The following is a 12,772-nucleotide window of genomic DNA, read 5'->3' as shown; positions in this document are numbered from 1 at the left end:
CACACCTCCAGGCTGTGTAAGGGCTATTTGACCAAGAAGGATAGTGATTGTGTGCTGTATCAGATGACTTGGCCTCCACAATCACCCGACCTCAACCCAATTGAGATGGTTTGGGATGAGTTGGACCACAGATTGAAGGAAAAGCAACTAACATGTGCTCAGCATATGTGGGAACTCCTCCAAGACTGTTGGAAAAGCATTCCAGGTGAAGCTGGTTGAGAGAATGCCAAGAGTGTGCAAAATATCATCAAGGCAAAAATTGGCTACTTTGAAGAATCTTAAATCAAAAATGTATTTGTTTACCAATTTTTAGATTACTACATGATTCCATTTGTGTTATTTCATAGTTTTGATGTCTTCACTATTATTCTACAATGTAGAAAATAGTAAAAATATAACGGAAAACCCTTGAATGGGTAGGTGTGTCCAAACTTTTGACTGGTACTGTAGCTCTGAGTAATGGTTTTTGTTATGTATAACTCTGGGTTATGGTTATGCATAGCTCTGGGTTATGGTTATGTATTGCTCTGGGTTATGGTTATGTGTAGCTCTGGGTTATGGTTATGTGTAGCTCTGGGTTATGGTTATAGATATGTATAGCTCTGGGTTATGGTTATGTGTAGCTCTGGGTTATGGTTATGTATAGCTCTGGGTTATGGTTATGGTTATGTATAGCTCTGGGTTATGGTTATGTATAGCCGGTAACCGCCGGTAACCGCTGCATCTAAATCTGTAAAAGTAACATCTTCACTCGTCTCTTGTTCTTCATCCTCAGAATCAGCCATTCGTGTGTTTTCCCCCGAGTCTTCTGCACCACAGCAAAGTAGAGGGATGGACCCAGTGGGCTGTCATACCGATAAAACTTTTTCTGTGTGCTGTCCACAAGTCAGCTGTGACTGAGACGTATTCCAAGCCATCAAAAGTTGTTTGCCGTTCTGTCTTCTTCTCTGAATAGGCTTTGTTCAAGGTAGCTAGCAAATGTCTTCCTGTCAGACACTGTCCCCTTCCTGTTACGTGTCATAGGGATTTTCTTTATAATCTTACAGAAAGATGGAGACTCCGCAGTAGAACTCGGTAACATCTCCTCCACAACATAGCCAGCTACAAGTTAATTTAGTTCTCTTGAGGTGACTGGTTTAGCCGAACAGAAATCTGCTGTTTTGGAGAAGAAGCACCGTCTTCCAGCATCAACAGCGATTGGCTGGCGTGGGTCTTTCTCCACCAGTCTGTGCTTGGCTTTAAGGTACTTCTTGATAATTGAAGTTGAGTTCTTCTCAGTTGACAGGTGTTTAGTCCCGAGGCTCAGTTTGCATTTTATTATTATGTTTTTCTCTTTTTCTTTTACCAATTCTAAATAATGTGAAAACTTCCACGATGTAAAGGCTGATGTCTCTGCGACCTTGCTAGCTAGCTAGCTTCCCACCACAACGTTCTTGAAGAAACAGGCAGAGCGTGAACTTAGGTCAATGGATTTTCCTTTTTGGGTGGCAAAAAAAAATCACATTAAAAAGTAATGATTTGCTAATTTGGAAAAGTAACTAATTGATTACTTAAATTGAAAAATGAATGCGTTAAGTTACTTGTTACCACAAAAAAGTAACCTGAATACACTAACGTTACCCCCAACACTGACTGTAAACACATCAGTAGGGACAGGTGTTAAAATAATTGTATATCTTGATGATAATAATCAATACGCCTTGACTAATGCCCAAGGTTTGTAAGACAATGGGTTAAATAATTAGGCATGGACTCAGCTTTCTGCAAAAGGTTTATGTAGCTTTATTCAGAGAACGTTCTGAGGTCAAGATAACAAAACAGTCATTATATAGTTTCTTGCTTACTTACGCACATGCATTTACACACAAACTGTTGGTGAACTGCATCCCCCTTTGACTTCCCACACTGTTTATCACTATCCAGCTCAGCCTGTTCCTTTCCCTCAAGGTTAGGAACCCCTTGAAGTTTTTACTCCCTTTACCATCTGGCCCCTGCTCTCTACACTAAATACTCACACACATTTCTCTCCCTCTCCGGCCTCTACAAGACTTTCTGGGACTAATCGGTCTAATCGATCATTACATTGATTATTCATTAACCATGCTACATGACTAATAATTCATAATGGTTTATTGATTAATTTACCTTTATTAGATAATTCTCTTATCAACAGGTCTGTGTGCTTGTTTACAAAAAGCTTTGACAGTGCTACTGACCGTAGTATGGCACTTGGCATTGGCAATCACACAACATTTTAGAAGAGAAATGTGTTATTTCACACATCAAATAGTGTTATTTGACATGTTAATTGTGACACGTAAAGGGCCTTCCACAGGCTCGATGTCTGTCTAATACCAAACCCCCGTGTCTGGGACCCAGAGGACACTGATTAACAAACAAATTATGTCTAGGGCACAGTTGTCATGGTAACACTCATAGTCATTACCGACACACTACAAGGCCCAAAGAGAGGATGGTCTGAAGATGAAATAAAATATCTGCTCTAAAGGAAGAATCTGGGAAAAAGAAGAGAAGAGCAACTCAGGACCAGTCTGCTCTTACTGACACACAGTATTCGGTATGTTAAAGGGGAGGGACCAGTCTGATCCTACTGACACACAGTATCTGGTATGTTAAAGGGGAGGTGCCTGTCTGCTCCTACTGACACACAGTATCTGGTTTGTTAAAGGGGTGGGACCAGTCCTCTCCTACTGACACACAGTATCTGGTATGTTAAAGGGGAGGGACCAGTCTGCTCCTACTGACACACAGTATCTGGTATGTTAAAGGGGAGGGACCAGTCTGATCCTACTGACACACAGTATCTGGTATGTTAAAGGGGAGGTGCCTGTCTGCTCCTACTGACACACAGTATCTGGTTTGTTAAAGGGGTGGGACCAGTCCTCTCCTACTGACACACAGTATCTGGTATGTTAAAGGGGAGGGACCAGTCTGCTCCTACTGACACACAGTATCTGGTATGTTAAAGGGGAGGGACCAGTCTTCTCCTACTGACACAGTATCTGGTATGTTAAAGGGGAGGTACCAGTCTGCTCCTACTGACACACATTATCTGGTATGTTAAAGGGGAGGGACCAGTCTGCTCCTCCTGACACACAGTATCTGGTATGTTAAAGGGGAGGTGCCAGTCTGCTCCTACTGACACACAGTATCTGGTATATTAAAGGGGAGGTAGCTACAACCTGTTGTCTGTTGTTGGGGGTGTAGGTTGGGTACTGACCTGTTGTCTGTTGTTGGGGGTGTAGGGGAGCAGGGTTGACACATGGAACATCAGTTCGTAGTCCTTATAGGTGGTGTACAGGGAGTAGGTTCCTGTTGAGTCAGCTATAGGAGAAACAGACAAACAGTAACTCGGGTTAGACAGACAGGTTCGTAGTCCTTACAGGAGGTGTACAGGGAGTAGGTTACTGTTGAGTCAGCTATTGGACAGACAGACAGACAGACAGACAGACAGACAGACAGACAGACAGACAGACAGACAGACAGACAGACAGACAGACAGACAGACAGACAGACAGACAGACAGACAGACAGACAGACAGACAGACAGACAGACAGACAGACAGAGAGGCTAGAGAACCACAACAGACAGGCTCATTGAACCCACTGCAACAGAGATAGATCATATCAGGTCCTGGTCTGAGCAAGGGTTGGTAATATGACAATAGGTAATATAGGGGCGTGTTCAGGGTTGTGGTACAGTAATAGGTAATATAGGGGCGTGTTCAGGGTCATGTTACAGTAACAGGTAATATAGGGGCGTGTTCAGGGTTGTGGTACAGTAATAGGTAATATAGGGGCGTGTTCAGGGTCGTGTTACAGTAACAGGTAATATAGAGGCGTGTTCAGGGTTGTGTTACAGTAATAGGTAATATAGGGTCGTGTTCAGGGTCATGTTACAGTAATAGGTAATTGAGGGGTGTGTTCAGGATCTTGTTACAGTAATAGGTAATATAGGGGCGGTGTTCAGGGTCGTGTTACAGTAATAGGTAATATAGGGGCGTGTTCAGGGTCGTGTTACAGTAATAGGTAATATAGGGACGTGTTCAGGGTCATGTTACAGTAATAGGTAATATAGGGACGTGTTCAGGGTCGTGTTACAGTAATAGGTAAAATAGGGGCATGTTCAGGGTTGTGTTACACTAGGTAATATAGGGTCGTGTTCAGGGTCATGTTACAGTAATAGGTAATATAGGGACGTGTTCAGGGTCATGTTACAGTAATAGGTAATATAGGGGCGTGTTCAGGGTCGTGTTACAGTAATAGATAATATAGGGTCGTGTTCAGGGTCGTGTTACAGTAATAGATAATATAGGGTCGTGTTCAGGGTCGTGTTACAGTAATAGGTAATATAGGGGCGTGTTCAGGGTCGTGTTACAGTAATAGGTAATATAGGGTGGTGTTCAGGGTCGTGTTGCAGTAATAGGTAATATAGGGGCGTGTTCAGGGTCGTGTTACAGTAATACGTAATATAAGGACGTGTTCAGGGTCGTGTTACAGTAATAGGTAATATAGGGGCGTGTTCAGGGTCGTGTTACAGTAATAGGTAATATAGGGTGGTGTTCAGGGTCGTGTTGCAGTAATAGGTAATATAGGGGCGTGTTCAGGGTCGTGTTACAGTAATAGGTAATATAGGGGCATGTTCAGGGTCGTGTTACAGTAATACGTAATATAAGGACGTGTTCAGGGTCGTGCTGCAGTAATAGGTAATATAGGGGCGTGTTCAGGGTCGTGTTACAGTAATAGATAATATAGGGACGTGTTCACAAACCGTAATGGTAAACACACCCTAATGGTAAACAAACTGTAATGGTAAACAAACCGTAATGGTAAACACTTCTTAATGGTAAACAAACTGTAATGGTAAACAAACCATAATAGTAAACAAACCTTAATGGTAAACAAAACATAATGGTAAACAAACCATGATGGTAAACACACCTTAATGGTAAACAAACCGTAATGGTAAACAAACCGTAATGTAAACAAACCTTAATGGTAAACAAAACATGATGGTAAACAAACCTTAATGGTAAAGAAATTGCAATGGTAAACAAACTGTAATGGTAAACAAACTGTAATAGTAAACAAAACATAATGGTAAACGAACTGTAATGGTAAACAAAACTTAATGGTAAACAAACTGTAATGGTAAACAAACCGTAATAGTAAACAAACCTTAATGGTAAACAAACTGTAATGGTAAACAAACCGTAATAGTAAACAAACCTTAATGGTAAACAAACTGTAATGGTAAACAAACTGTAAACAAACTGTAATGATAAACAAAACATGATGGTAAACAAACCTTAATGGTAAACACACCGTAATGGTAAACAAACTGTAATGGTAAACAAACCATGATGGTAAACACACCTTAATGGTAAATAAACTGTGATGGTAAACACACCATGATGGCAAACAAACCGTAATGGTAAACAAACCGTAATGGTGAAGAAACCTTAATGATAAACAAACTGTAATGGTAAACAAACCGTAGTGGTAAATAAACTGTAATGGTGAAGAAATCGTAATAGTAAACAAACCGTAACAGTATACAAACTGTAATGGTAAACAAACTGTAATGGTAAACAAAACTGTAATGGTAAACAAAACTGTAATGGTAAACAAACTGTAATGGTAAACAAACCGTGATGATACACAAACTGTAATGGTAAACAAACCGTGATGGTAAACAAACTGTAATGGTAAACAAACCGTGTTGGTAAACAAAAATGTTAGTAAACAAACCGTAACGGTAAAGAAACCATGATGATAAACAAACTGTAATGGTAAACAAACAATGCTGGTGTTGCACAACAAGAGGCATACAGGACATTTATATTAAGGACTCAAGATAAACAATGTCTTGCTATTATGCCTGTAAATTGCATCCTGTTCCCTACTTAGTGCACGACTTTTGACCAGAGCCATATGGGGAATAGGGTGCCATTTGGGACGCAGAGATACATTATTTAAAGTACTACAGATGCTCACGGTAGGATTTGTGTGCGTTGGTGTGTGTGTGTGTGTGCGTGTGTGTGTGTGCGTTGGTGTGTGTGTGTGTGCCTGTGTTGGTGTGTGTGTGTATAGTCTTACTCCTGTTGTCGAGCTGTGCTCTGTACTTGGTGAATCCCTTCAGTTTCACTCTCTGTCCCAATAGGTCGAGGAACTCATCGAGGGCGGGACCAGCTGATTGGTTGTTGTACATCTCTTCCTCTGTACTCTGGCCTGCCTTACAGTACAGCACCCCCACCTTGTGCTGGAAACTCAACTGGAACAAATAGACAACGTATTGATGAATATATATAGTACAGTGCTGTGAAAAAGTATTTGCCCACTTTTCTGATTTTCTCTATTTCTGCAAATTGTTGATACTGAATGTTATCAGGTGGATAATTAGTTTACCTATTTAATTCACAAAGTTATGCAACACCCAATTCCTCCGTGTGAAAACGTAATCCCTTTCACTCAATAACTGGTCATGCCACCTTTAGCTGCAATGACTGCAACCAAACACTTCCTGTAGTTGTTGATCAGTCTGTCACATCGCTGGGTAGGGATTTTGGCCCACTCTTCCATGCATAACTCAGCAACATTCAAATGCTCATTTCAAGTCTTGCCACATGTCAATTGGGATTTTGATCTGGCCTTTCCAAAACTTAAACTTTGTTGCTTTTTAACCATTTTCATGTAGACTTGATTGTGTGTTTTGGATCATTGTCTTGCTGCATGACCCAGCTGCACTTTAGCTACAGCTCAGAGACGGATGGCCTGACGTTCTCCTGTAGAATCCACTGATACAGAGCAGATTTCATGGTTCCTTCTATAAAGGCAAGTTGTCCAGGTCCTGAGGCAGCAAAGCATCCCCAAACAATCACTAGTACCACCATGCTGGACCGTTGGTATGAGGTTCATACTGTGTAATGCAGTGTTTGGTTTTCACTAGATATAATGGGACCCAGGTCATCCAAAAGTTGACTCCAGATTGACAAAAAGCACCTGGATCATCATCAAGACTCTTGGAAGAATATTCTATGGACAGACGAGTCTAACGGATAACTTTATGGACGACACGGCTACTCGAACACTACAATATTATACCATCAGATATACAGGACTAGTCTCAGGTAACACCTCGAACACAGAATTATATCAGAGATACAGGACTAGTCTCAGGTAACACCTCCAACACAGTATTATATCATCAGAGATACAGGACTAGTCTCAGGTAACACCTCAAACACAGTATTATATCAGAGATACAGGACTAGCCTCAGGTAACACCTCCAACACAGTATTATATCATCAGTGTCACAGGTGTTGCCGTGTTGAATGGACCAAACTGCAGACGGAATGTGGATACTCATCTTTTTATTAGATACGAGCAAAGCATCCACAGGAAAAACAATAACTACTAGTGACAGGCTACGTACAAACAAAAGACTAGCAGTGTTAGCACAACCACCCACAAACCCAAGTGACAAACATACTCCTAAATATATGACTCCCAATCAGGAACAACGATCCCCAGCTGTTCCTGATCAGGAGTCACAAGACCAACACAGAAACAGATATACTAGACAACACATACAGACTTCTGCCACGTCCTGACCAAAATACTACACCACTACTCCCTCTGCTGGTCAGGACGTGACAATCAGAGATACAGGACTAGTCTCAGGTAATACCTACAACACAGTATTATATCATCAGAGATAGAGGACTAGTCTCAGGTAACACCTCAACCACAGTATTGTGTAATCAGAGATACATTAGGGGCACATTAAACGTTATTCACCTCCATAGCGTTGAATAGGAAGAGAAGAAGAATAGTACATCAGATAATACAACATGGTCTCTCTACCATCCTCCTCTGATAAACATCTCATTTATCCACCTCTCATAAACATCTCATTTAAACAGATGACACAGCATGGTCTCTCTACCATCATCCTCTGATAAACATCTCATTTAAACAGATGACACAGCATGGTCTCTCTACCATCCTCCTCTGATAAACATCTCATTTGTCCTCCTCTGATAAACATCTAATTTAAACAGATAATACAGCATGGTCTCTCTACCATCCACCTCTGATAAACATCTAATTTATCCACCTCTCATAAACATCTCATTTAAACAGATAGCACAGCATGTTCTCTCTACCATCCTCCTCTGATAAACATCTCATTTAATCAGATAATACAGCATGGTCTCTCTACCATCCTCTTCTGATAAACATCTAATTTAAACAGATAATACAGCATGGTCACTCTACCATCCACCTCTGATAAAGATCTCATTTAACCTCCTCTGATAAACATCTCATTTAAACAGATAATACAGCATGGTCTTTCTACCATCCACCTCTGATGAACATCTCATTTACACAGATAATACAGCATGGTCTCTCTACCATTCTCTTCTGATAAACATCTCATTTATCCACCTCCGATAAACATCTAATTTATCCTCCTCTGATAAGCATCTCATTTAAACAGCTAACACAGAATGGTCTCTCTACCATCCACCTCTGATAAACATCTCATTTAAACAGATAACACAGCATGGTCTCTACCATCCTCCTCTGATAAACATCTCATTTAAACAGATAATACAGCAAGGTCTCTCTACCATCCTCTTCTGATAAACTTCTAATTTAAACAGATAATACAGCAAGGTCTCTCTACCATCCTCTTCTGATAAACATCTCATTTAAACAGATAATACAGCAAGGTCTCTCTACCATCCTCTTCTGATAAACTTCTAATTTAAACAGATAACACAGCATGGTCTCTCTACCATCTTCCTCTGATAACCATCTCATTTATCCACCTCTGATAAACATCTAATTTATCCTCCTCTGATAAACATCTAATTTATCCTCCTCTGATAAGCATCTCATTTAAACAGCTAACACAGAATGGTCTCTCTACCATCCACCTCTGATAAACATCTAATTTATCCTACTCTGATAAACATCTAATTTAAACAGATAACACAGCATGGTCTCTCTACCATCCAACTCTGATAAACATCTCATTTACACAGATAACACAGCATGGTCTCTCTACCATCCACCTCTGATAAACATCTAATTTACACAGATAACACAGCATGATCTCTACCATCCACCTCTGATAAACATCTAATTTAAACAGATAATACAGCATGGTCTCTCTACCATCCTCTTATGATAAACATCTCATTTAAACAGATAATACAACAAGGTCTCTACTATCCTCCTCTGATAAACAACTAATTTAAACAGATAATACAGCATGGTCTCTCTACCATCCACCTCTGATAAACATCTCATTTATCCTCCTCTGATAAACATCTAATTTAAACAGATAATACAGCATGGTCTCTCTACCATCCACCTCTGATAAACATCTCATTTATCCTCCTCTGATAAACATCTCATTTACACAGATAACACAGCATGGTCTCTCTACCATCATCCTCTGATAACCATCTCATTTATCCACCTCTGATAAACATCTAATTTATCCTCCTCTGATAAACATCTCATTTAAACAGATAACACAGCATGGTCTCTCAACCATCCTCTTCTGATAAACATCGAATTTAAACAGATTATACAGCATGGTCTCTCAACCATCCTCTTCTGATAAACATCGAATTTAAACAGATAATACAGCATGGTCTTTCTACCATCCCCCTCTGATAAACATCTCATTTACACAGATAATACAGCATGGTCTCTCTACCATCCTCTTCTGATAAACATCTCAGTTATCCACCTCTGATAAACATCTAATTTAAACAGATAATACAACATGGTCTCTCTACCATCCTCCTCTGATAAACATATAATTTAAACAGATAATATAGCATGGTCTCTCTACCATCCTCTTCTGGTAAACTTCTAATTTAAACAGATAATACAGCATGGTCACTCTACCATCCACCTCTGATAAACATCTCATTTAAACAGTCTACCATCCTCCTCTGATAAACATCTCATTTAAACAGATAATACAGCATGGTCTCTCTACCATCCTCCTCTGATTAACATCTCATTTATCCACCTCTGATAAACATCTCATTTATCCTCCTCTGATAAACATCTCATTTAAACAGATAATACAGCATGGTCTCTCTACCATCCTCCTCTGATAAACATCTCATTTATCCACCTCTGATAAACATCTCATTTATCCTCCTCTGATAAACATCTCATTTAAACAGATAATACAGCATGGTCTCTCTACCATCCACCTCTGATAAACATCTCATTTATCCTCCTCTGATAAACATCTAATTTAAACAGATAATACAGCATGGTCTCTCTACCATCCAACTCTGATAAACATCTCATTTACACAGATAACACAGCATGGTCTCTCTACCATCCACCTCTGATAAACATGTCATTTATCCTCCTCTGATAAACATCTAATTTAAACAAATAATACAACATGGTCTGTCTACCATCCTCTTCTGATAAACATCTCATTTAAACAGATAATACAGCATGGTCTTTCTACCATCCACTGATAAACATCTCATTTATCCACCTCTGATAAACATCTAATTTATCCTCCTCTGATAAGCATCTCATTTAAACAGCTCACAAAGAATGGTCTCTCTACCATCCACCTCTGATAAACATCTCATTTATCCTGCTCTGATAAACATCTAATTTAAACAGATAACACAGCATGGTCTCTCTACCATCCACCTCTGATAAACATATTTTTTAAACAGATAATAAAGCATGGTCTCTCTACCATCCAACTCTGATAAACATCTCATTTACACAGATAACACAGCATGGTCTCTCTACCATCATCCTCTGATAAACATCTCATTTAATCAAATAATACAGCATGGTCTCTCTACCATTCTCTTCTGATAAACATCTCAGTTATCCACCTCTGATAAAAATCTCATTTAAACAGATAATACAACATGTTCTCTACCATCCTCCTCTGATAAACATCTCATTTAAACAGATAATACAGCATGGTCTCTCTACCATCCTCTTCTGATAAACTTCTAATTTAAACAGATAATACAGCATGGTCTCTCAACCATCCAACTCTGATAAACATCTAATTTACACAGATAACACAGCATGGTCTCTCTACCATCCACCTCTGATAAACATCTCATTTATCCTCCTCTGATAAACATCTCATTTAAACAGATGATACAACATGGTCTATGTACCATCCTCCTCTGATAAACACCTCATTTATCCTCCTCTGATAAACATCTCATTTAAACAGATTATACAGCAGGGTCTCTCTACCATCCTTTTCTGATAAACATCTAATTTAAACAGATAATACAGCATGGTCTCTCTACCATCCACCTATGATAAATATCTCATTTACACAGATAACACAGCATGGTCTCTACCATCCTCCTCTGATAAACATCTCATTTAAACAGATAATACAGCATGGTCTCTACCATCCTCTTCTGATAAACTTCTAATTTAAACAGATAATACAGCATGGTCTCTCTACCATCCAACTCTGATAAACATCTCATTTACACAGATAACACAGCATGGTCTCTCTACCATCCACCTCTGATAAACATCTCATTTATCCTCCTCTGATAAACATCTAATTTAAACAGATGATACAACATGGTCTCTGTACCATCCTCCTCTGATAAACACCTCATTTATCCTCCTCTGATAAACATCTCATTTAAACAGATAATACATCATGGTCTCTCTGCCATCCACCTCTGATAAACATCTAATTTAAACAGATAATACAGCATGGTCTCTCTACCATCCTCCTCTGATTAACATCTCATTTACACAGATAATACAGCATGGTCTCTCTACCATCCTCTTCTGATAAACATCTCAGTTATCCACCTCAGATAAACATCTAATTTAAACAGATAATACAACATGGTCTCTCTACCATCCTCCTCTGATAAACATCTCATTTAAACAGTCTACCATCCTCCTCTGATAAACATCTAATTTAAACAGATGATACAACATGGTCTCTGTACCATCCTCCTCTGATAAACACCTCATTTATCCTCCTCTGATAAACATCTCATTTAAACAGATAATACATCATGGTCTCTCTGCCATCAACCTCTGATAAACATCTCATTTAAACAGATTATACAGCATGGTCTCTCTACCATCCTTTTCTGATAAACATCTAATTTAAACAGATAATACAGCATGGTCTCTCTACCATCCAACTCTGATAAACATCTCATTTACACAGATAACACAGCATGGTCTCTCTACCATCCACCTCTGATAAACATCTCATTTATCCTCCTCTGATAAACATCTAATTTAAACAGATGATACAACATGGTCTCTGTACCATCCTCCTCTGATAAACACCTCATTTATCCTCCTCTGATAAACATCTCATTTAAACAGATAATACATCATGGTCTCTCTGCCATCCACCTCTGATAAACATCTCATTTAAACAGATTATACAGCATGGTCTCTCTACCATCCTTTTCTGATAAACATCTAATTTAAACAGATAATACAGCATGGTCTCTCTACCATCCTCCTCTGATTAACATCTCATTTACACAGATAATACAGCATGGTCTCTCTACCATCCTCTTCTGATAAACATCTCAGTTATCCACCTCAGATAAACATCTAATTTAAACAGATAATACAACATGGTCTCTCTACCATCCTCCTCTGATAAACATCTCATTTAAACAGTCTACCATCCTCCTCTGATAAACATCTCATTTAAACAGATAA

General features: G+C 39.3%; 1 protein-coding gene across 1 annotated transcript in view; it reads right to left on the bottom strand.

The window, feature by feature from the left end:
• LOC115163089 (signal-induced proliferation-associated 1-like protein 2) overlaps window positions 1-12,772 on the bottom strand; it is a gene marked incomplete in the record, with an annotated part of 359,029 nt that overhangs the window by 176,353 nt on the left and 169,904 nt on the right. Inside the window, 2 exon segments of the mRNA XM_029714698.1 lie at window positions 3,242-3,345; window positions 6,121-6,295. Coding sequence (XP_029570558.1) covers window positions 3,242-3,345; window positions 6,121-6,295 — 279 coding nt within the window.

Source organism: Salmo trutta, chromosome 2, assembly GCF_901001165.1.
Source record: "Salmo trutta chromosome 2, fSalTru1.1, whole genome shotgun sequence".
NCBI lineage: Eukaryota > Metazoa > Chordata > Actinopteri > Salmoniformes > Salmonidae > Salmo > Salmo trutta.
Note: the sequence above shows the minus strand (reverse complement) of the source record. Positions and strands in the feature narration are given on the sequence as shown.